Below are 22914 nucleotides of genomic sequence, written 5' to 3'. Positions count from 1 at the left end.
TACATATATCAGATTTAAGTACAATTTATATAATAATTATATAATAGTATTTAAGTACATATTCAGATAATAAAAATCAATTTCCCAAATTGATTGATAACTGACTGTATTTTTCTTATTTAAATTTATTTTAATAACTTTATTGACCAAAAGGAAATATGGCACAAAAGGCGGACTTCATGCTAGTAACATTCTCTCCCAGTCAACCATTATGAGGTAACTAATATAAAAAAGACACAATATATAAGTAAATATTTGAAAATTAAATAAATATATAAATTACCTATATAAAATAACCTACCTGTATGTAAATTCAATGGTTAATATTTGCATGCCATTTGATGTGGCGAAACATAATGGACATCTTGTAAACTTGACAAATGCAACATCTTATCTACAATGTTTCTGGCAAATAAATTTAATTTAATTTCAATCGAATTCTCCTTTTTTTTTTAAATCGGTTAAAAACATCTAAGTACATTTTACAAAACATACTGTTTATCTGTTTTTTTAAATCTGACCAAAATAACAATTTAAAAGGTTACGGATTTTGAGTAGGTATTCGTAGGTAGTCAGTGGATGCAGGTGGCTCAGGACCGTTCCTTATGGCAGTTTATAGAGGCGGCCTATGTTCAGCAGTGGACAGATATTGGTTGATAAGATGATGACGATGATTCGTAGTTACAAATTATACCTACTTTAAGATGATGTTACACACAAAAGGGCGAACATGGTATTTAAAAATAAAATCTGTCGATAATATAAAGAGTGTGTTGTACAGTTTTTCGTCAGACGTGTGGCTGACGAAAAACTGATAGAATTGTTTCTAACAGAAGTGCTCGCATAAGTAGAACAGGACACCATTCTTCGCTATTTCATTCTACTTCATAGATTCCATAGCGATAATGATTCTAATAATAGGTAGTTTCGTTTGCTACTCGTTTAGGGAGTTTGTACAGGAACATCGGAGATATAGCTTAAATATATATAAAAATAAATATACTTAATTGACAACTTCCTGCTTTTTCTAACTGTATTCCGAATATCTAAAGCTATGTAGGTAATAAGTGTGATAGCCCGATCCACTCGTTTTGGGTTATAATTATTATCATCATTTTAGCCATTATCCGTCCACTGCTGGTCTTTCTCATAGACTGCCATAAAGAGCGGTCCTGAGCCACCTGCATCCACTGATTCCCTGCAATACATTTTAGTTCGTCACTCCATCTAGTGGGGGGTCGTCCTACATTGCGTTTATCCGTAGCGTTCGCCACTCAAGAACCTTTCTTCCCCATCGGTTATCGGTTCTTCGAGCTATGTAATCAGCCCATTGCTACTTCAGCTTGTTTATCTTTTGGACTATATCAGTTATTTTGGTTCTTTTGCGGATATCCTCGTTTCCGATTCTATCACGCAAAGAGACACCGAGCATAGCTCTCTCCATAGTTCGCTGAGTAATTTGAAGCTTTTGCATACGGGAAATCGTGTAGGACCATGTTTCGTCATAGTGATCACTGGCAACACGCACTGGTTAAGGACCTTCGTCTTCAAATTCTAAGATATTTTGTATGAAAAGATGTGGTGTAGTTTCCCGAATACTGTCCAGCCGAGTTGGATTCGTCGATGGACCTGTCGGTCGAAATTGGACTTACCCATTCGGACAACTTGTTCCAGGTATATTCCTCGTATAGTCAATCTGGCACTGCTGAAGGGACTATAGTACCGCCAATGTCTCGACCAAATCGAAAAAAGGCTTTTTCATAGTCCACAAACGCCAGACATAGTGGCAGATTATACTCGTCGGCCTTCTGTATAATCTGCCGTAGCGTATGTATGACATAAGGCTTTAGCACCATAGACCACATGGTCTATGGTGCTAAAGCCTTTTCGGAAGCTAGCTTGCTTGAGTAGCTGGAAGTCGTCGAGTTTGCACGTAAGATGATTAGTCAGGATTCTCGAAAACAGTATGTAGTAGTATGTATGCCTCTGGCGTAACACTGTTATGGAAGACGAAATTAAATAGCTTCTGAAGAATTACAAGTACTGGTTTTTCAACCGCTCTTAGAAGCTCTGCTGTAACTCTGTCCTCCCCAGGTGCCTTGCCCTTTTTAAGCCATTTGAAAGCCATTTCAATATCCTACAAACTGACGTGCGGGATATCATCGGTATAGTGTCGGGTGACTTTAGCTCTTTGGTCGTTATTCGCATTGGTATGCGGTGTTAACGACGTTGTATACAGCTGTCCATAGAACATCTCAATCTCACATAAAATTTTAGATGCGGCGGAAATTATATCACCGGTGTCGGTCTTCAATTTTGTCAGTTGGCTTCGCCCAATAGCCAAATCTTACGCCAACAATTTAAAGCCTTGACGCCGGTCTAATGCCTTAACGCCACTTCCTCATAAGATCCAGAGTGCGATCAGAGAGTTTTCGGGTTCTTTTTGAGCGTTGGGACTTGCAAAATTTAGGTCCCATTGCTTAGACAATTTCCATTAGCTTATTGTTGATATCGTCCGCTGTTTCACAGTTCACCAGGCACTGAAAGCGATTCAACAGTTCGAGTTAAAAACCCTCGGAGTTTTCGATAACAGTATACGAAAGTCGGAGCGTAGACTTCTTCAAACGAAACTTTTCTAGCCTAATATTCAGGTTCAATGTGCCTCTTACCATTTGGTGATCCCTTTTGGTTTTATACCTGTTGATCACTGAGACATCATTGAACAAATGGCGATTTGTTGTCATAATAAAGTCTATCTTATTCTTTGTATATCCGTCGGGGCTAGCCCAAGTCTATTTCCTGTGTGACCACTTTTGGAAGAAGGAGTTCATCATAAACAGTCCCTCCTTCTCCATGAAGTCAGCTAATTGCTGTCCCCTAGGATTTCGCTGCCCGATACCGTAGTTCTCCATTCTTGTCTCATCATCTTTTCTTGTGCTCAGTTTAGCGTTGAAGTCCCCCATCAATACTGTGTATTGAGTATTAGAGGAATCTATGGTTTTTGTAATGTCCTCATATATTGCCTTCATCTCGTCATTGGAGTATGTCACGGTTGGCGCATATACCTGTATAACCTTCAGCGAATACCTTTTGGTAATTCTGAGTATCAGGTATATCACCTTTGTGGACACACTCTTGATCTTTAGAACATTATTAACGAGGGACTTGTGGACGATGAACCCTACACCACCGTGGGACGGATGGTGACCAACCCGGTAGTAGTACAATTTACCGGATTCACGGATCACCGTATCCTCCCCCCATCTTCGGACTTTAGATAAACCTATGATACCTCAGTGTAACTTGTTCACCTCTTCTTCCAGCTCTACAAGCTTTTCGTTGGTCCTTAAGGTTCGTGCATTGTATGTTGCCAGGTCCAATCGCTGGGATTGGTAGCGGAATCTCTGCCGGAGATTCTTAGCACCTTTCATTCTGCTCCGCCATTACCGTGATCAGGAATAACAGAGCCGCCGGGAACTGGCTGTTTATTTACCAATCAGTTTTGCCAATAGTTGCCACGCCTGGTAGGCGGGTTGGCAACTGCTGTTAGGTCTGTTAAGATATCTTAAAAGAGACGCTGCTACCCATCACTCGACCATAAGTTCCCTTAGTCGTCTCTTACGACACCCACGGGAAAGGAAGGGGTTGCCCATTCTATGCCGGGACCGACACTCATAATTATTAGAGGTCATAAAATAATTTATCTTATTTTGTTTATTAACATAGTTTTAAGCAAATGACCATCATTGACATTAAGAAATACAGTTAGTTTTCTAGGGATCACCTAAAACGCATATTCACACTCGACTACATACCCATATGATTCTAATCCTGGGATGGGCATTACACATTTCAAGATTAGCCTTGGTTCACCCATTGGCATTTTTTATAGACCTATGCTAACTAATATAGATTATAGTTATCTGACCTAAAATTATTATTATTAAAAAAAGATGCTTAACCGAGGAGTTAGAAAATATTTGGAGTAAGGGATTGAAGGTATGAATCTAGAGTGCGGTTTGTATGTACACCTATACGAACCTCTCGACTAATCGGCTATCATGGGGAATAAAAATGATTATACAGAAAGAAAGATCATACCTCACACAGTTCAAATGTAATTTTCACCAGACTTCAATAAGTTCTCAATTCGGTTGTATTTTTTTTATGTTTGTTACTTCATAATTCAAACAGTTATAAGTCGATGTGGAAAATTATTTTTTTTATCTGAATAGATATATTTACAGATTGGTCCCATAGAAATTTTATCGAAATCAATTCAGTAGTTTGGTTTTAAATAAAAATATTTGGTTTTGCCATAATCAAGGAGGGATTTCTGTGGTTGTCTTAATTGTGTCTAATAAGGACTACATAAGTGATATAAAAAAAGTAATATTTATATCGACAATCTTGATTTAACCCACACATCAGGAGTTAAAATGGTGAACATTTTTTTTTATTTTATTTAGAAATTTGAATTTTATTGAAAATAGAATTAGTGGACTTGCCTAGTTTCTTATATATACTTTAATTATACTAGGTACTTTAATAATAAAAACCTTAAACTTATGCATATAGGATAATTTTTGAAGAAAATGCCTAACAAAAGAATTCAACGCGTTTAGTGTTTCTGTTATAATGAACATACCTACATAAAGTACATATAGTTTTTAGTTATTAGACATCTACTTGTACTTTAAAAAGATTAACAGTCTTATCACGAACAGGTACTATTAAACTTAAAGACGCCTTATCAATATGACATATATACCAAAAATAATTATATTAAAAGTAAATTATAAATATATAGCTACATTAATAACCTCATAATACAAGCGCAATCCAACAATACAGCGATGAATACAGCGCTTCATTCCTTATTAATAATAGCGCACCATCAATGGCACGCGATTATTTTATTGCTTGAATAAAAACAATATAATCGCAGCGGGCGGAGCGTGTATCAGAAATATCAGTTTGATATCGCGCGACTTGATTCGCCGCCACGCGGACGCCTTAAGGCGGGGCTTCGTTGGAGAGGGGGCACCAAACACGAGATCTGGGCATACCATTCCGTGCGAGCTCCCGAGGCGCTCGTATCTCGTCCCGTTCACGCTGATTGTCCGCAATCGCGCTCGTTTTATGTGCGTTCCGTGTGTGAGGGTGTGAGCACGTGCCCCTGTGTGGCGTATTCGTTCCCTCGTGCTGCAAAAACCGCCAAGATTCGGGTGAAGAACCGTGAGCCGGTGCCGGCGTACGCCATGGCCGACGCCGACCGTGATTCGGACCTTGGAGACGACAGTCCTGTGGTGAGTCGCTCATGTTTTGTTTTGCAACACATAAGGTTAATGACTCCTGATGTCGAGGATCACTTATGGCTCAAGTGCTTGCTAAGTTTATATCCTTCTGTTAAAGGTAATTAATTTGTAAATGTGGTTGTAACGGTGGTGGATATTTAGTTAATGATTATTTTTTTAGCGTGTGGGGACAATTATAAATTTATTGTATCTAATCGTTCAGTGTGGATGTAGCTAGTATGTTTCTAGTGGTAGGTAGGTAGTACATAATTATTAAATAAAATTAAACAGCGATATAATAGTTAGGTCCAAATTAATAAAACTAATTTGATTTGTTATAGTGCTTAAATACGAGTGTTTTTTTCTTTATTATATGAGCCATTAGTTGTCCACTGCTGAACATATGCTTTCCCCATAAGGGGTGTTTTGGCAGTAAGTAGTTGCCACGCTTGGCAGTTTTTCCTTTAATTGAGGAGAATTCATGTATACAAGTTTTATATGGTAAAAAATATCTAATTCATTATTCTAATATTTCAAATTAATACATAAAACTACATTCCGTATGTTGTAGCATGAGGCGTGGGATAGATTCATAAAACAACGGAATACAATTAAAATGTTAATAAACTATTTCATTGTTAGAAAGCATCAATTATTATTAAGTTGACTCTGAAACAAAGAATTGCGTTCAGTTTTACAGTTATGTTTTTCAGTTTACATTAACTATCACTAGTATCATACCATAATGTGCGGCGTCCATGTCTTTTATAATACTAAAATATTAATTACAAAAGCAATTGATAAGAAATTCTCTTCCATACTCAACACTTTCGAAAATATCACATATATATTTAGGCTCTTTTGAGTTTACTTAGGACTAACTATTGTATATAAACAAATATTGCGCGTATTTTTGCATCATGCAGTTACGACATCGGTTAAATCTTTGTCTGCATTATATGTAAACATGGTGGGTAGTGATCACAAGTAACAGATATTGTCGGTAGGCAATGCTTTTTTTAGACTTCTTCAAAGATTATTGCATCTAGGTTGTTCTGCAATTTCTTTTCTGCAGACGCTTTATCAGCCGTGTATTTGTTGTTTTCATTCTCGTTCATTCACAGTTCATTCTCGTGTTGTTTATACGATTGTTATGCATTCAAAATGGCGATTAATATGCGCCATTTTGAACTTAAATTTTCATATTAATATGACGAAATCGTACTAATATTAAAAAAAAATATGTTAATATTAATAAATATCAATTATTAAGAATATTTTAAATTTCTATTAAATATAAATACAAAAAAGTATGTTTAGGATTGTAATATCCTTATGACCATATGCCGCTCGGCAGTCAATGATGTTTGTCAACTTTTGGTTGTGATGAATGTAGCACTTCACTCACTTTGACGTGAACGAACTTACCGCCATCTCTCGGATTAATTTGGTTTGTTAACAGCGTTTTCGATCGCCAAAGTTATTTGGAAATAAACTGATATTCAAAATTTCGAATTCACCTTTGAGGTGTACGATAAGTCAGGGTAGTCCACCACTAAGTAACGATGCTTTCTTCCATTCGCCATTGTTGAATAATAGATGACAAATTATGAATATAATATCTGCATACATTTAAGAGCTAGTGGAGAGTTAAATATTGTCTATATCGATTTCTATCACTTGTTGTAAAATCAGGACAAATGTATATTATTACGGTAAAATTTACCCTTGAACATTTGTTATTGTAATTCGGAAGAGGCGCAGGTAATAAAACAAAATTTGATGGTCTTATGATAAATGGCAGTAACTTTGCAAATGACCCAAATATGCTCAGAGTGACATTAGAAACGAATTAGTAATTTACTATTAGACAAACGAATACACAAATATCTTTTTTAATAAATAGTTTTTTGTTTGTTTCTAAAGAGTTCTAATTTTGAAATATAGCTATTTAGTATTAGTTAAATAGTCATGTTTTCTTTTTATGAAAATTAGAATGGCAAACAACTGACGGCTTACCCGATGGAAACTGATAACCGTCGCCTACAGACATAAACAGTACCATGGACATAGCGGAGTATATTGTTTCGCTCATGATACCCCCATGCTTTGATATTCCTGAGGACTAAGATGTACCTCTGTACCTAGTGAATTCAGTGTATTGTATATATAAAAATATTTTTTTACGCAAAATAAACTTTAAACAGGCGTGATGATTTTAATGCAGCTTAAAAATATAGAAAGCTTTGATGATAATATTGTTTCCGTGGAGCACATCTGTTAATTTTATCTATTGTTCGGAGCAGGTAACGATTTTAAATATTTCATGCAAAATTGAACTGTAGTTACATTGAAAGTATTAACTAATAATAATTCGTGACCGTGATTGTTGTTGCCATTGCTCGCTTTTTCACCATTTGTCACAGACAATAAAATTGTGAAGTTAGATTTAAATCAACAGAGTAACAGAATATTTGACTGATATATCATATACATAAATTGAAAACCTTTATGTAACAAAAATAACATTATAAACAAAAAATATATTTTTATGCGTGTATGAGTATGTCAAATAGACTACTTCCTTATTCATAAAAACGCTAGCTATTGAATTGTTTTGTCCCATTTCTTTGGCGCTAAATTCCTAATGTGAAAGTGACAAAAGTATAAGAGTTAAAATAGGTTTGTAGAAGGTTTTAGTTTTTAGAAAGGGGTATATTTATTACATATTTAATTGAAAGAGTTTTTTTCCATATTGATCTGTACTACGTTGGTGAAATTAAAGGTATAAAACAAAATAAACATTATGTATTCGGGAAAATGATTGATTTATGTAAAATTTGTTATTTTTTGTTTTCGTAATATTGAAAATGGCGACAACAGGACACACGTGTGTTTACTTGAATGCCAGCGTTCAGGCGGCGTCCTTCCAAGATGGCGCCGTTATGATTATTAATAATAAATTCTCGTCTTGCGATTCGGTTTCAAGTTTATTTTATTATACAGAACGAAGGACGAACCTTTTACCATCTGTGCCGGCTCTAGGAAATTTGACTGCGCATTGTTTATTTAGCGGAACCATTTCGGTTGCTATTCTTGATCCGTTGAAAAAAGGACCAATGTATGTTTTCTCTTTCTTTTATTTTTTAAAGTTCGACGGTTAGAATTTTAAAATTATATGTAAAGTTTTATTAATTAAAATATTTATTTGAATAAAACTTGTCAGAGTTTTGATATAATTTTGCATAGTACTTTATGAATATCCTTATATTTAAATAAATGCGAAAGTTTGCGACGATAGATGGATGGGTGTTTGTCACACACAAAAACTACTAAATAGATTTGAATGAAATTTAGTACCTGGGTAACTTATTCCCAACTTAGCTAATAGGGTTCTTTATGTATTGAATCACGCAGGCGGAGTCGTGGGATACACTAGTGCAAAAGAATACATTGAGAGGTGGATGTATGTAATTTAAATTTTAATGTATGTAAGTAACCAATAAAACTGTTTTTATTACCTACATATATTATAATATATGTTTAAAGATGCCCTGTAGATACGTACGTATGAATATTTGCATTAGTTTAGAAGCAGACGTGAGGAATTCTAATGATCTGAAATACTTAGATGTGACAACTTTATTATTGGTCACCTGTATCATTAGCTGTCTATTTTGGTGCAGTCAGATATAATGTTTGCGTTTGACTCAATCATTTATTCAACGGCGTGTCCAACGCTGGAGACATCTCGCGGGAGGGCAGCGCACGAGCACGATTTATTATCCCCTCTCGACCAATAGGGGGCCGCAGATTAATTAATCAAACCTAGCTGTCAGTCAGTGCACAATCGTACCAAAGTTAAAGCAAACTCACGCGCCAGTTTCCTTTTCCTGTCGACGCCGCGACGTTTCATTAATTGAAATAATTGGCGTATTTTGGGATTTATTTTTTCGCGTTGACAACACTGCTCGACGGTTCACATTAATTTTAATTATGATACGTGATGATTTTGTTTCGTTCAGTTTCTTAGAAATCAATATATAGATATCCATGGTTATTTTGAGAAAAGATATGTTTAGAATAATCCTTTATATAGGTATTTAAGCAAACAATAACGATTATTTACTCACTTTTACATTTAAAATATTATTTATGTATTTATAAATATATATATTTAAGTAAGTTCATCAGTAGTTTACTTTACTACAAGCTCTTTTTAGTTCGGGATTAGATGTCGCTGAGTAATAGTCCAGTGGTATTATTAATACTGGCTAGGGGTCTAGGAAATCTTACCTGCTTGTTTGCTCACCTTGAACATGACCGTCCAATTAACAATGGTTTTTACTTTCATCGCCACTTCATACAATAGAGGAGTTACTCCTTTAGGTAGCTTTTGATTTACTCGAACGATTCTGATAGAATTTATGAAACTAATTTAATTGCAAACTGTTTGATTACTTTTATCAAATATTTTTACTCAGTGCCAATATTTATTGTGTAAGTCAAGAAGTAATAAATAAACAAACTAACTTTACAATTAATAATATTAGTAAGCTAATATTACTAATAGGTATACTAATACTCTACAACACATGCAAGAGTTACTTTGCAAAAAATAGACTTAAAACATTTTCATACGTGATAAAATTGATATGGATCCAACATTACCATTAACCCTATCGATTGCACAAAGAATTATCAAAATCGGTCTACAATTTGCGAAGATATCGCGTAACATACACACAAAAAATATAGAAGAATCGAGAACCTGCTTTGTAACTGCGCCGCACTTGTGTAAAGGGTCCCGAATTCGGCAGGTGTGCTATCTACCTGGGTCGCGTGCCTAAAAGTAACATCAATCCTATGCCATTATTACGTCAAAAGGACGTATTTTGCTCACACGTTTTTATATGTAGTCGTTAGTTCTGTATGGAAATAGAAAAAAAAACCATAGGAAGTGTGTCACTTTGTTTAGCAAGTGCAAACAAATGAATATGCTAATTTCAACACAACAACTTATATGTTATGTACATAACTACACATAGGTATCGTTGATCGTGATTCATAATGGCTGAATTTAGTTTTAGTGTAGTCGCATTATGACAATTTTTATTCTAAAGGGTCTCTTAAATATATGTTAAGAGGCCCTTTCGAATAAGAATTACGGTTCATCATAATTTGATCATCATCATCGTTGGTGTCGTAAGAGACGACTAAGGGAACTTAATGGTAGACAGATGGGCAGCACCGTCCCTCTTAAAACATCATTAAAAGCCTAACTGCGGTTGCCAACCCGCCTGTCAAGCGTAGCAACTATTGGCAAAACTCCCCTTATAATATATGTTATTACAAAGCTTATGTTCAGCAGAATTATCATCCATTAAAAAAACTGTCTAAGTTTTTTATAATGGAAATGGCAACGCCGCCTGCGCTATCGGAATACAACGGCGGGGCACCAGTAGGGGACAATAGGTGAGAATGAAAAGACAGGTCAGTTAGCCCATCGTGACGAATTCAACGATAAATGAGTCACTATGGTTTCCAGGGGGAACCGCGTGGAGGTCGACCCTATATGGATGGCAGTGGGGACTAACCTTCTCATTACTAACATTCTCTTCCTTCAGCAGTAGACAGTTAATGGCTGAAATGAATATAAAGTTTCATATTATTTTGGACATCCTTAAAAAAATCTATTTTGATTTATTCTATTCGAGATTGATATGGTGAGAATCATCGATGCAACAGCATGCATTAATATATCTCCTGTTAGGATATTATTGATGCGACCCGAATCACTTTTGTTGAAGTTATAATTTGCATACAAATAAAATGGCTGACTCGACAAAAGCGCCTTTGTCACCAATCTTTACACAGAAATCGGACTTGATCGTTTATCTCTCATTTATATTCAATATATATATGTCCTAAATAATCATATTGACATTCAATATTTATAAAGGAAAGGTTGCGTGGGTTAGTCGTGACGTACAGTTATACAGTTGGCATCGTGGATCGTTTTAATGGATTAAAATGGTGTGGTAACTCCGCGTGTGTTATTGGTTTTTACGCTGGCAGGGTGTTAGTAAGTAGGGGTGGGTATTATATAGCAATATCTATATATTTTAATTACAATATATATATATATATATATATATATATATATATATATATATATATATATATATATATATATATATATCTTTTAACATGTTCAAAAATAGATATTCGACCGATATGGGCGAAATTGAAATGGGCGATGACCTTAGTTTGGTACCTGGTAAATTAATGATCTTAATTTACCACAGGGAGACTGTACGAAAGCCGATTGCTTGGGTACCTCTGTCCCATTCGTGTTTCCACCGTGAAGCAGTTGTGTTTGCATGGCTGTGTTTCAGTTTGAAGGGTGGGATATGGCAACGCATGGGGGGTATCATGGGCGAAACAGTATGTGTGTGTACCGTTATGTCCATGGTACTGCTCATGTCTATAGGCGACGGTTACCACTTTCTATCAGGTGGGCCGTCAGCTTGTTGCCATTCTAAATTGTATAAAAAAATTTTTTTTTCGTCATTGATGTCCAGAGGAAACCATCATATAGATATCGGATCGGTATCCAAATTACTCTTATCTACTAGTGAGGGATGATAGGTTAGGTTGAGGAGAGAGACCACGTGGACGTTAGCCAGACAGGTTGATACCCGTAGGTTACTAGCGTGGGGTTTTTTTTTTTGATGGGTGAAAATGATATAGTAACGCCGCCTGCGCTAACGGGATACGCTAGCGGAGCACCAGTGAAGGGTGTTAGATGAGAATGAAAACAGGTCAGTTAGCCCATCATGATGAATTCATCAGAAATAAACCATGATAGTTTCCAGGGAGAACCGCGAGGAGGTCGACCTGGTTGGGTATATTGCTAGCAATGGGATTCTCAGTCTCCATTACTAACAATCCCTTTCCCCCTAGCGTGGGGTTGTTGTCTTGATTACAAATAATCTCTTTTCCCCGGCAGCGTATAGTATTTAGACATTTTGTGATTTCAATATCAAGTTTTAAATTGTTGATAGTTATTAAGGTAATTATGATTTTATTATTATAAAATAAGTATATACTTACCTATATATTTCATCTGTTATTGTTCTAGATAATCTGTCAATCATTGATTTTATTACTGTACTATCTACTGTAATATCTAAGTAAAAAATGTACATTACTGCATTATATGAAATACAAGATGTATATTATCACATTATTTCTTATTATGTTTTGTTATGATTATTAAAAAAAAATGTTAAACAGTAGCTAAAGAGTATACTGTGGGCATTCATGAATAGGACCTACCTATAAAGCATTTGGTAAAATAAAAAGAACTGGATTTCGCAACAAACTAATTTTGATGAATTTTAAAATAATAATATTTTATGTACCACACAATTGAAACAACAATTTTTGTTCTAGAAAGTTACGTGGTTGAAAGTCTAGGAATATCTTTCAATATAACGTTGCGATTACAGATCCAAATAAAGGATTAAGTTTTAAATACTATATTTTATCAGTTTGATATTGTATTCAATGTAATTCATTAAATGCGTGACAAATATAACCCGTAGCAATTCTGAGCAAATGTTATCGCTCACGAGATTTTTCTATCAACTGTTAAATTCAAAATTGCAATTACAATTTCTACGAATGTATGTTTATTAATTATTTTCTAAACGATTAAAAACTTAATTGTGTTGTAATAAAGTTCACATTTAATATTATATCGTTGATTTATGATGTTTTATTCGGAACAGCATATAGAGACGGTTACGGCGCGGGCACCCGCATACAGTTGAAACAATTTATTCTATAATACCTTCCCTATTGGTTAATATAGCATTCCTATTATAAAATTGATTAACAACTTCATGTTGGTTAACGGTTTTGTAGTATAATTAAAATGAAACGTGCATTATCTATTACAACTTTGACAAATCCAATTGTTCACGTAAATTATACATGTAAAAACAATTAAATAAACTTTGTATTTTAAGTAGATTTCCTAATCATTTCATTTTATTAATTATTATTTTACTAGCTATATATCGTGGTTTTTTGAACGTGAACTCGTAAACTCCTATGCCTGTGGGCACTATATGCCTTTGGAAAAATTCAACTAGGAGGACTATGGGACTTATTCATATAGGCTATAAAAAAATTGTTTCTAAACTGTTGATAGATAAGTTTATCAGATCTTTATTTTATAATCATGTATGAAATGTTTTGATAGAAATGCAATTTTTTTATATAGATGATGTATCACGAGCCAATTTAACGCTTATGTTGGTTCAGATTGTGCCCTAATTATGTTTGTTGTACACATTTTAATAATATATGATACTTATTTATTTATTACATATAAAAAAATCTTGTACAAAACTTGTATGCATGATAGTATACTATGTATGGCACCAAAAATCTATAATAAAATACCAAAATCTATAAAAGATTCACCAACTATTGTATTTAAGTATAAATTAAAAAAATTCTTAATCGATAAATGTTATTACAATGTATATGAATTGTTTAATGATAAAATTTGACAAAACGAATATTTATTTATATTTATTAACATCATTGTGACATCGTTCTTTTATTTTTGCTTTCACAATTATTATTATTATTATTTATTTAAATGTATTTAAAATTAGAATGTGATAACGGTTAATTGTATGAAATTGACTTGATGTATAATTTTGGACTGTCTGTGTAACTATATATTTTTCAATGGTGTACGGGCTAAACATGTCGAACGATGTTGTATTGTTAACATCTGCATGTATTTATACGCATGTTTTACAAATAAATAATCTTGAATCTTATCTATTTAATTATTTTATCTATTTTTAACCTTTGGAATGTGACTTTTTTATACCACGAGGTGGCAAACAAGCATATGGCCCACCTTGGCTCATGCTGTAATCTCTTGGAAAAACCTCGAAAGGGGACGCGTTCCATAACCTGAGCGTTCGTGGGAGGAAACATCGCTGAAACTGCGCTATACGCGATCATCTAAGCTCTAAAGTATGGGAATGAATTCCCGTCGATGGCGAGCTGTTCGATGGTAGAAAGAGGCATCATATTGTATTGATCATATTGACCTATATCTAGACACAGGAATGTTAAACTAATATATTTTTTAGTAGGAATATTACTAATAAATTAACTACTTAACTAAAGTTCATAAAAAATTAGTTAAATTAAAAGTATTCATTATCGGCGAATTTGTATGAATGGATTGATGAATGTAGAGCGAGCGAAAGAGGCCCCTTGAATTTGGAGTATTTGGCGTTCTATTGTTTCTGCCTACCTCAATTGGAGACAGGCGTGACGTATATGTTTTTATGTAGAGAATTTCTCCAGCTGTAAAGTGTGATAACTGTTAATACTAACGTGAAATAACGCGTACATTAGATGTATTTGTGTGTTTGTCTGTCATTAGAAACATGGCCGCAAACGTTCAATTTGCATGTTTATAATTATGTACCGTGTTATATTGTAATAAATGAGAGGGCGGCGAAACTCTGAAGGCATTTTATTCAAATGCCGTTGAGAAGAAATGTTGTGGAGAAATTTCATTTCTTGTGTGGTATGTGTGTGCTATGAAACAGGGCTTTCTAGCAAGCTTCGTGGTTACATTTAGTCGTTTTATCCATTCACATTTTTATTGTAAACTCAACTTGTATTTGAAAAAAGCAACAGCTGAGTTTGTTGTCCATTCTTCTCAGCTGAACTTGCGTTCCCAACTAGTACATAGGTGGGTTGTAGGTAGATTAATAAAAAAATCACTACTTCAAAATGTTTATAATTAAGTTTATTTGAATAAAAAATATTTTTATTTATTTTATAATGAAAAAGCAATTGCATTAAAGGTGCTTTATTGGCGCGACATTATAGAAGCCTTAAATTAATAACAATTGGGTCATCTGGGATTTATTAATTTTCATTTATACAGTATGTTAATTAACGTAACCTAGTCTTTAAAAATAATATTAGAAAAATATTTACTATATAGTCAATCAATCAAGGTCATCGTACCAGCCGTTAACTGTCCACTGCTGAACATATGCCTTCTGGGGGGAAAGGGATTGTTAGTAATGGAGATTGAGGATCCCATTGCTAGCAATATACCCAACCAGGTCGACCTCCTCGCGGTTCTCCCTGGAAACTATCATGGTTAATTCTTGATGAATTCATCATGATGGGCTAACTGGCCTGTTTTCATACTCATCGATCACCCTTCACTGGTGCTCCGCCAGCGTATCCCGATAGCGCAAGCGGGGTTATGATACCATTTTTACCCATAAAAAAAAACATATGCCTTCTCCATGAGGGAATTTTGCCAGTAATTGCTTGGCAGGCGTGTTGACGAATTCGGGCTTAATTTGAAAGAAAGTAACAAAACAATGTAATAGTTAAAATAGGTTTGTGGAAGATTTTAGTTTTAATGAATAAGGACGGTAGTGTATTGCAAGTAATGCTAGATGGATTAACTTCCACGCTGCCCCTCATAATTAGTGTTTGTGATCAGTGTTCTTAGTGAATTCTCTACAATGGCCCGTCTGATTTGACTCCGTTCGGTAGTCTATTATCCACTATTAGCATAGGCCAGTGTATTATTCTATCTTCATCCATAAATAGCTGATAAGAGGCCATTATAAATCATCCGCTCCCTGAGACGAAACCCAGAGAGATTTTCCCACAAAAAATAGTCCGTTGAAGTGAAATATAAATCGTGGCTTGATTACTCACTCATACATTCAATTGTGTAAAAGGTGATACATTTGTAATATCATCTCATTGATCGCTGAGTAACAGATGACTAGTTTTATTTGCTTAATCATGTTAGTCATACATATTAATGCTACAGTTGTGAAACGTTCGATTTCGGATAATTATGAGATTACTAATTACTAACTGTTATTTTGTAACCTCATATGGGTCAATAGATTTGGGTATTACCTAGATAGATAGGTAGATATTAGGTAGATAGCGCTATTTAATCCTAAACTAAGCAGAGTTTGTAGTTTTGCACTAGATTACTTTCACACATTTTTTACTAGTTATTTGATTAGAATTATTTTGTTCAAATCCGATTAGTATGTGTGTTATTGTTAACATTGGAAGATTGATTGAAATAAAAATAAATGTTAAAAAAAATATATTAAATAATTTTATTAATTAAAATGGCTGACGACTTTATTCCCAGATGTGGTAATTGAACGTATTTTGTAATATTATTATCTTATTTTTGGATACAGGTTTCATTGATAGAGGAAGAACATTAGTTGACATTATCGCATTGGTCAGAGAATTCGATACAAAATTTTCATACTTGAATTAGTATATTGCGTGATTTTTTCCTACTCATCCTTGTTGTATTCATTACTAGCTGTTTTCCGCGGCTTTGCTTACATGAATCAGTATATTAAGTATCCTATATTTTAAGTTAGGATTTAAATGAAGTATCTGTGTTATAAAATTTAATTTTAATCTTGTTGAGCTGTTTAAACATGATAAAACACGCAAATGTCATTACAAACATTCTCATTCTATTAATGGATGAAAATAATGGATGATGATGATATGATGGATAGGCGTTTCTTTCTCTTTCATACAAAACTACTGAACGGATTTTAATGAAATTTTAGGTTATATCCCAACTTAATATACTTAGAATACTTTATATACTGATTCATGCAGGTAAAGACGTGGGATACAGCAAGTTTATAATATTAGTATGATGATCATATAAATATATAGATAGAAAAAAAAATCAACAGACAACAGAGTTCAGTATTCTCTGTATTTAACATAATCGGTAACTACTTATATAAACCACTTTACATAGTTTTGAGCTCGCTGTGATTTTAAGTAAAGATAAATAAAGATGTCTTAATATATTCTCGATCAATGTACATTAACCTACCTCAATATTGTCTATACATAGAGTTTTACAAGCTTAATTAACTTTACTTGACACTTAAAGTTTAAAGGGTATGTTTGAGTTAGTTAATTTATGTAAGTACCTAAGTAACTATTATTGGAATTAACGGGAATAGGTATATAAATATTTAGAAATTCTTCAACTTGTTCGGGTGGCTGGAAGTCATCGAGTTTGCACGTAAGATGATTGGTCAGAACTCTCGAAAACAGTACGTAGACGCGATTCAGAAGGGTTATCGGTGTATAGTTTTTCAATAGGGTATTGTCACCTTTCTTGAAGAACAGGACTACCGTACCTCTGCTCCACGCCTCTGGCGTAACAGCGTTATGGATGAAATTAAATAGCTTCGGAAGGATTACAAGTACTGGTTTTTCATCCGCTCTCAGAAGCTCTGCTGTAATTCCGTTCTCCCCCAGTGCCTTGCCGTTTTTAAGTTGTCTGAGAGCCATTTCAATCTCCTGTAAACTGATGTTCGGGATATCATCTTTATAGTGTTAGGTGACTTTACCTTTTTGGTCGTTATTCGCATTAGTATGGGGCGTTAACGACGTTCTATATAGCTGTCCATAGAACTTTTCAATCACATTCAAAATTTCAGATGTTGCTTTGCTTTTTAAATCATTAAAAAATATTAAAATTTAATTACACATTGTTTGATTTGACTTTGAAATCGATTTTCCAAATTTTTGGATAATCAAGATTCTGCTGCAGTTTGTTTACAAAATATTTCGCAATACGATTCACTCAGGTTATAATAGCTCTAATATATTGGTTATTGAACAGGTCATCGTTGAATTTCTCCGAATTAATGCACGAAAATAAATATTATATTAATCAACAAACACAGATGTTCTTACAGCAAATGAGTAAACAGCCGACAATGAGTGTAATCATATTGTAATCACAGATATACATGGAGATAGACGGAGCAAGTGTCTCAATCTCTATATATGAGCAAATATAAGCGTGCCATAATCAGAAGCGCAAAGTGCTCAGTTTTTATATTTACTGTGATGTTACTGTGATTTATTTTTTGATAACAAACATTTTTGTATATAAAATATTTTCAAAAATACAATCTATAATGCAGTGTTTGCCAATTTTGTAAGTTGTTTGTTGTAAATGAAATCAACGTAAGTACTCTTACTGGACTTTTAACAAGAGTCGAAGTAGACCCTTTAGAGCTTATTTAGAGTAAGAAATTGGCACTGAAAGTAAGTACGACATCTGTTTAAATATGTGTCTGTGATTGTAGTTATGTAAACAGACACCGCGGTATCATAGCGGCATTAGTGGGTCTTCGCGAAGTCATATGAACATTATAATCGCGTTCCGATATTGCGATCAGTGCATACTTGTCCTTAATTAAACGTGCGCCGCGCTGTCATAGTTGCTTGTTGTACGAAAGTTAACACTTGAAACGATGATGCCGCGTCAAATGAGTACCGTTTGGTAACAAGCTTTAGGGGAATTTTACACTATCAAACTTATAGAAATCTCTAGGCCAATCAATTTATTTATGAAACTGGTGTCAAACTTATTTAGTATGTTAATGAATATATTTTAATTATCTTATATGCAAGCATGACTTTATGTATTTTTTTTTATTCAAGCTTTTTTTTTTTATTGTTAGGGAGGCAAACGAGCAGACGGTTCACTTGATGGAAAGTGGCTACCGTTATCCATGACGTTCATTTGCAACATGATAGGAGTTGCTTGTTCGTTGCGGGCATTTTAAATAGATGTAGGCACGTTTTTAGAAATTTATCATAATATATTTGTACTCCTTTTTAATTTTAAAATAAATGACAATAGGTGGCTGTTTGTAACTCTTTCACGCAAAAAATTACTAAAAGAATTTGAATGTGTTTGTTTAATTTTATGTCATCTTAACACCGGCAATGGCAAATAAGTTTCTGACTCAGAAATAGTAAAATATATTGGCGAGATATTATTTGGTAACCTGACAATAATTATTCTTTTTATCAATCATATCTGCGTCCAACGTAACGTAATCAATAACCAACCATTTTGTAACTTTGTTAGTATTTATCTCATAACCACTCCTGACAAAACTATTGATGCAGGTAAATTTTTAATCCATTTTTGTTACAACACAGGGGTCAAACGAGCATGTGGCTCACCTGATGGCAAGTGACTACCACCGCCCATGATCACCCACAACACCAACGGCATTGCAGGTGTGCTGCCGGCCTTTTAAAAAAGAATATGCTCTTTTCTTAAAGGTTATGATGTCGTATCGGTTCAGAAATACTGCTGCTGGAAGTTGATCCCAAAAAGTGGTTGTGCGTGCAAGAAAGTGCCTTGAAAAACGCACGGTGGAAGATGTATTTAAATATGTTTAAATATATTATATTGTATTCATATAATATATAATATATAATATAATATATAATATTATATATTAAAATCTTCTTTTTTTAAGATTACCTTTTTCTTTCCCGTGGGTGTCGTAAGAGGCGACTAAGGGAGGGCGATGAACGGCCAGCAGCGTCCCTCTTAAAATATCTGTAAGGCCTATTTGCAGTTGCCAATCCGCCTGCCAAGCGTGGCAACTACTGGCAAAACTCTCCAAGCGGAAGGCTTATTTTCAGCAGTGGACAGTTAAAAGCTGATATGATGATGATGAAATCCTTGTTGTCATTCTATTGTATTCTTTGCTGTGATTAATTTAAAATTCACAATGGTTTATACGTTTTTACATTATTTATTGCATACGCTTTATTTTAACATTATAATAATAAACGCCGATATAATTTAAACATTAAATAAATAAAATAAAACCTTAATTCCCGAGAACATTACACACACATCGTGACTGTTCGGCGCTTGCGAGGCTCCAACTGTATCAATCATCCCCACTCATCCCGCCCATCGAACAAAGCGATAGTTCGCCATTTATTGCTGGTAAGCTAAGATCGGCCGAGTCATTAGCGGCTATCTATGGTTAATGCTATGTCTTCACAGTTATCTTGATGTGTCAGTGAACAGGTGGTCTGATCTGCAATAATGGGATGAAAGTGGAATAGTAACCCTATCTGCGTTATCCGTGTATGCTGGTGGGTTATTAGAGTAATGACAAGAGAGGATGAATTCAGGTCAGTCGGTTCGTCGAGAAAACTCCATATTCACGTTGCTTTTCGCAAACAAAAAAACTGTTTTTTTTTACAAGGCCTCTTAATTGGTATCCTAAGTCTTTACATATATTTTTGTATAAAAACAAATAAAATACAATATGATATGAGTGTGTAAAGGAATATGATAGAATACGATTAATTCAATCTATGGAATAATCCTCTGGCTACCACGTTCAAAAAATCTATAAAGTTAACCACATTGTAATGATTTGTAACTTGATAGGAGATTAGAAATAAAAGACTTAAATCGATTGACGGCTACTTATAGAGGCTCATGATTGCCAAAGAAAACCCATCGAAATCGATGGGAAACTTATAATACGTAATATAATAAAATAAAAGTAGGAAGGTGAATAAAATGGATAAGCATAATTCTCATATTCATTTTATTGTTCAAATTGCGATCAGGTCCGGCTTCGCATGGGTAGATAGAATTTTAGAAAATATTATAATACAATTTACATTACACAGTAATGTAAATTGATCTCTTCTTTCTGCGCTTAGATTCTCATTTGGGCCGTTGTGCGTATGAGTCGTGGCTAATTCCGTTCCGCCCAAAAGTTTCCTGGGATCTTCACAGGCCTCACGTAGCGACCTCACAGTTTCAAGGATTTCTAAAATATAACCTATGTAGTCTATTAGCTTTAATCCGTGACTTCGTCTGCGTAACTGAGATTTGGGATTGACCGAAATAAAAAGAAGTCTATTTCTTTCTCCATCTCATGTAGTACGTATCAAATTTTATAGAGACTGGTTAAGCTTTTAAGCCAATATGAAGTAATAAACAAACAAATAAATTCACATTTATTAGTAAGAATGTTTTCCGTTTATGATATAATTTTCTATGAGTTAAAGAATTTTTAAAACTGATTGAGTAGTTTTTGAATTTATGTATAACAAACAAACAAATAATAAAATCTTTCTTATTTTTAGTTTACATACAAAATTTTAATTAAATTACACATCATGAAACAAACTGGCGAATGGTAGGTCTTAATATAAAATATAATATTAATAATTACTATGAATTTTTCATACATACACTAACTAGACTTAAAATTTTAAAATCGTAGGACTAAATTTATTTTCATACTTATAAAATAGAACAAAACGGACAAATAATAAACTTTTTGTCCATTTAGTTCTATTAAAATTATACTGGAAATAGTAGAACTAAACGGGCAAAAAGTCCGTTTTGTTCAACTGCCTGTAGTTTGCTAGAACTAAATCGTAGAACTATACGGATATAATGAAATAAAGATTACTTGAAAATAGCAATCTCTTATAAACATCTCATAAGGGTCGGTCGCTCTTTGCATCGCTGGGTTTAATTATTCTATTTAAGTACGTTCTCAGTTCTACTACATATATTATAAAGAACTGTTGTTGTACGTTCCACGACTTAGTATATTTGTATTCTTCTGTTTTGATACCACGTCAATGATTAGGTCGCATTAGCATTTGTAGGATTTCACACCTTGAGACGGCGGGAACATGATCGTCTACGAATCACCTCCGTTATTGATTACAGTGCTTACGTTTGAGTTGACCGCCATATGTTAGTTTAATAAATATTATAGGAAACGTTTCATATTATGTATATATGTACAAGTATATTGATTCATCTTGTAATTTTATTACAAGACAAATCAATATACTTGTAGTTCGTTTATGGACATATATAAGTTAATACTTGTAATATGTATATGTAGTTGTATATGTAAAATTTATATATACTGTTCATAATGAACCTTCATGGAAAACAATCATTATAGATTTAAAAAAAAAAGAATTATAATAAAATATATCACGTGAACAGACGGTATATTCATTTAAAATTAATATAATTAATAAATAATATCATAAAGATATCATATTTGCCGTGTAGTCCCAGCATAGAATGGGCCTCCCATTCTGTTCCCGTAGATGTCGTAAGAGGCGACTAAGGGAACTTAATAGTCAAGAGATGGGCAGTAGCGTTCCTCTTAAAACATCACCGTTAGACTTTGGTGATGTTTTGGAGAAGGGATTCTGCGGTTGCTAATCCGCCTACCGATCATGGCAACCACTGATAAAATCCCCCAATAGGGGGAGGTGTATTTTCAGCAGTGGACAGTTAACAGCTGATATCATGACGATGATTATAAAGACAAGAACTAGCATATTTGTAAATACATATATAAATATTTTTTGGTAGATTCAGGTATTAACTAAAGATCAATCAAAAATATAATATGTTTGATAATTGAAGCACGGATATGATTAAAAATGAGCTTACTAAACTGGATTTTGAATTTATATACCCCGAATAATATGTTATATATATATATATATATATATATATATATATATATATATATATATATATATATATATATATATATATATATATATATATATATATATATATATATATATATATATATATATATATAATATATTTGTTCTTCTACCATAATCTAATTAACGA

At 33.8% G+C, this 22914-nt stretch overlaps 1 protein-coding gene and 1 pseudogene across 2 annotated transcripts in view; one reads left to right on the top strand and one right to left on the bottom strand.

Moving 5' to 3' along the window:
- Positions 1-1116: 1116 nt before the first annotated feature.
- On the bottom strand, positions 1117-3851 carry LOC113521814 (uncharacterized; annotated as a pseudogene).
- Positions 3852-5071: 1220 nt separating this feature from the next.
- Positions 5072-22914, top strand: part of LOC113521722 (protein dead ringer) — a 170441-nt gene continuing 152598 nt past the window's right edge. For both annotated transcript variants that reach the window (XM_026907358.3, XM_052899793.1), the window contains exon 1: positions 5072-5309. In XM_026907358.3, the coding sequence (XP_026763159.2) occupies positions 5262-5309 (48 nt within the window). In that variant the 5' untranslated portion in view covers positions 5072-5261. The remainder of the gene's footprint in view (positions 5310-22914) is intronic.

Source organism: Galleria mellonella, unplaced genomic scaffold (assembly GCF_026898425.1).
Source record: "Galleria mellonella isolate WM207_F2 unplaced genomic scaffold, CSIRO_AGI_GalMel_v1 utg63, whole genome shotgun sequence".
Taxonomy (NCBI): domain Eukaryota; kingdom Metazoa; phylum Arthropoda; class Insecta; order Lepidoptera; family Pyralidae; genus Galleria; species Galleria mellonella.
This window is presented reverse-complemented; position numbering and strand designations above follow the sequence as displayed.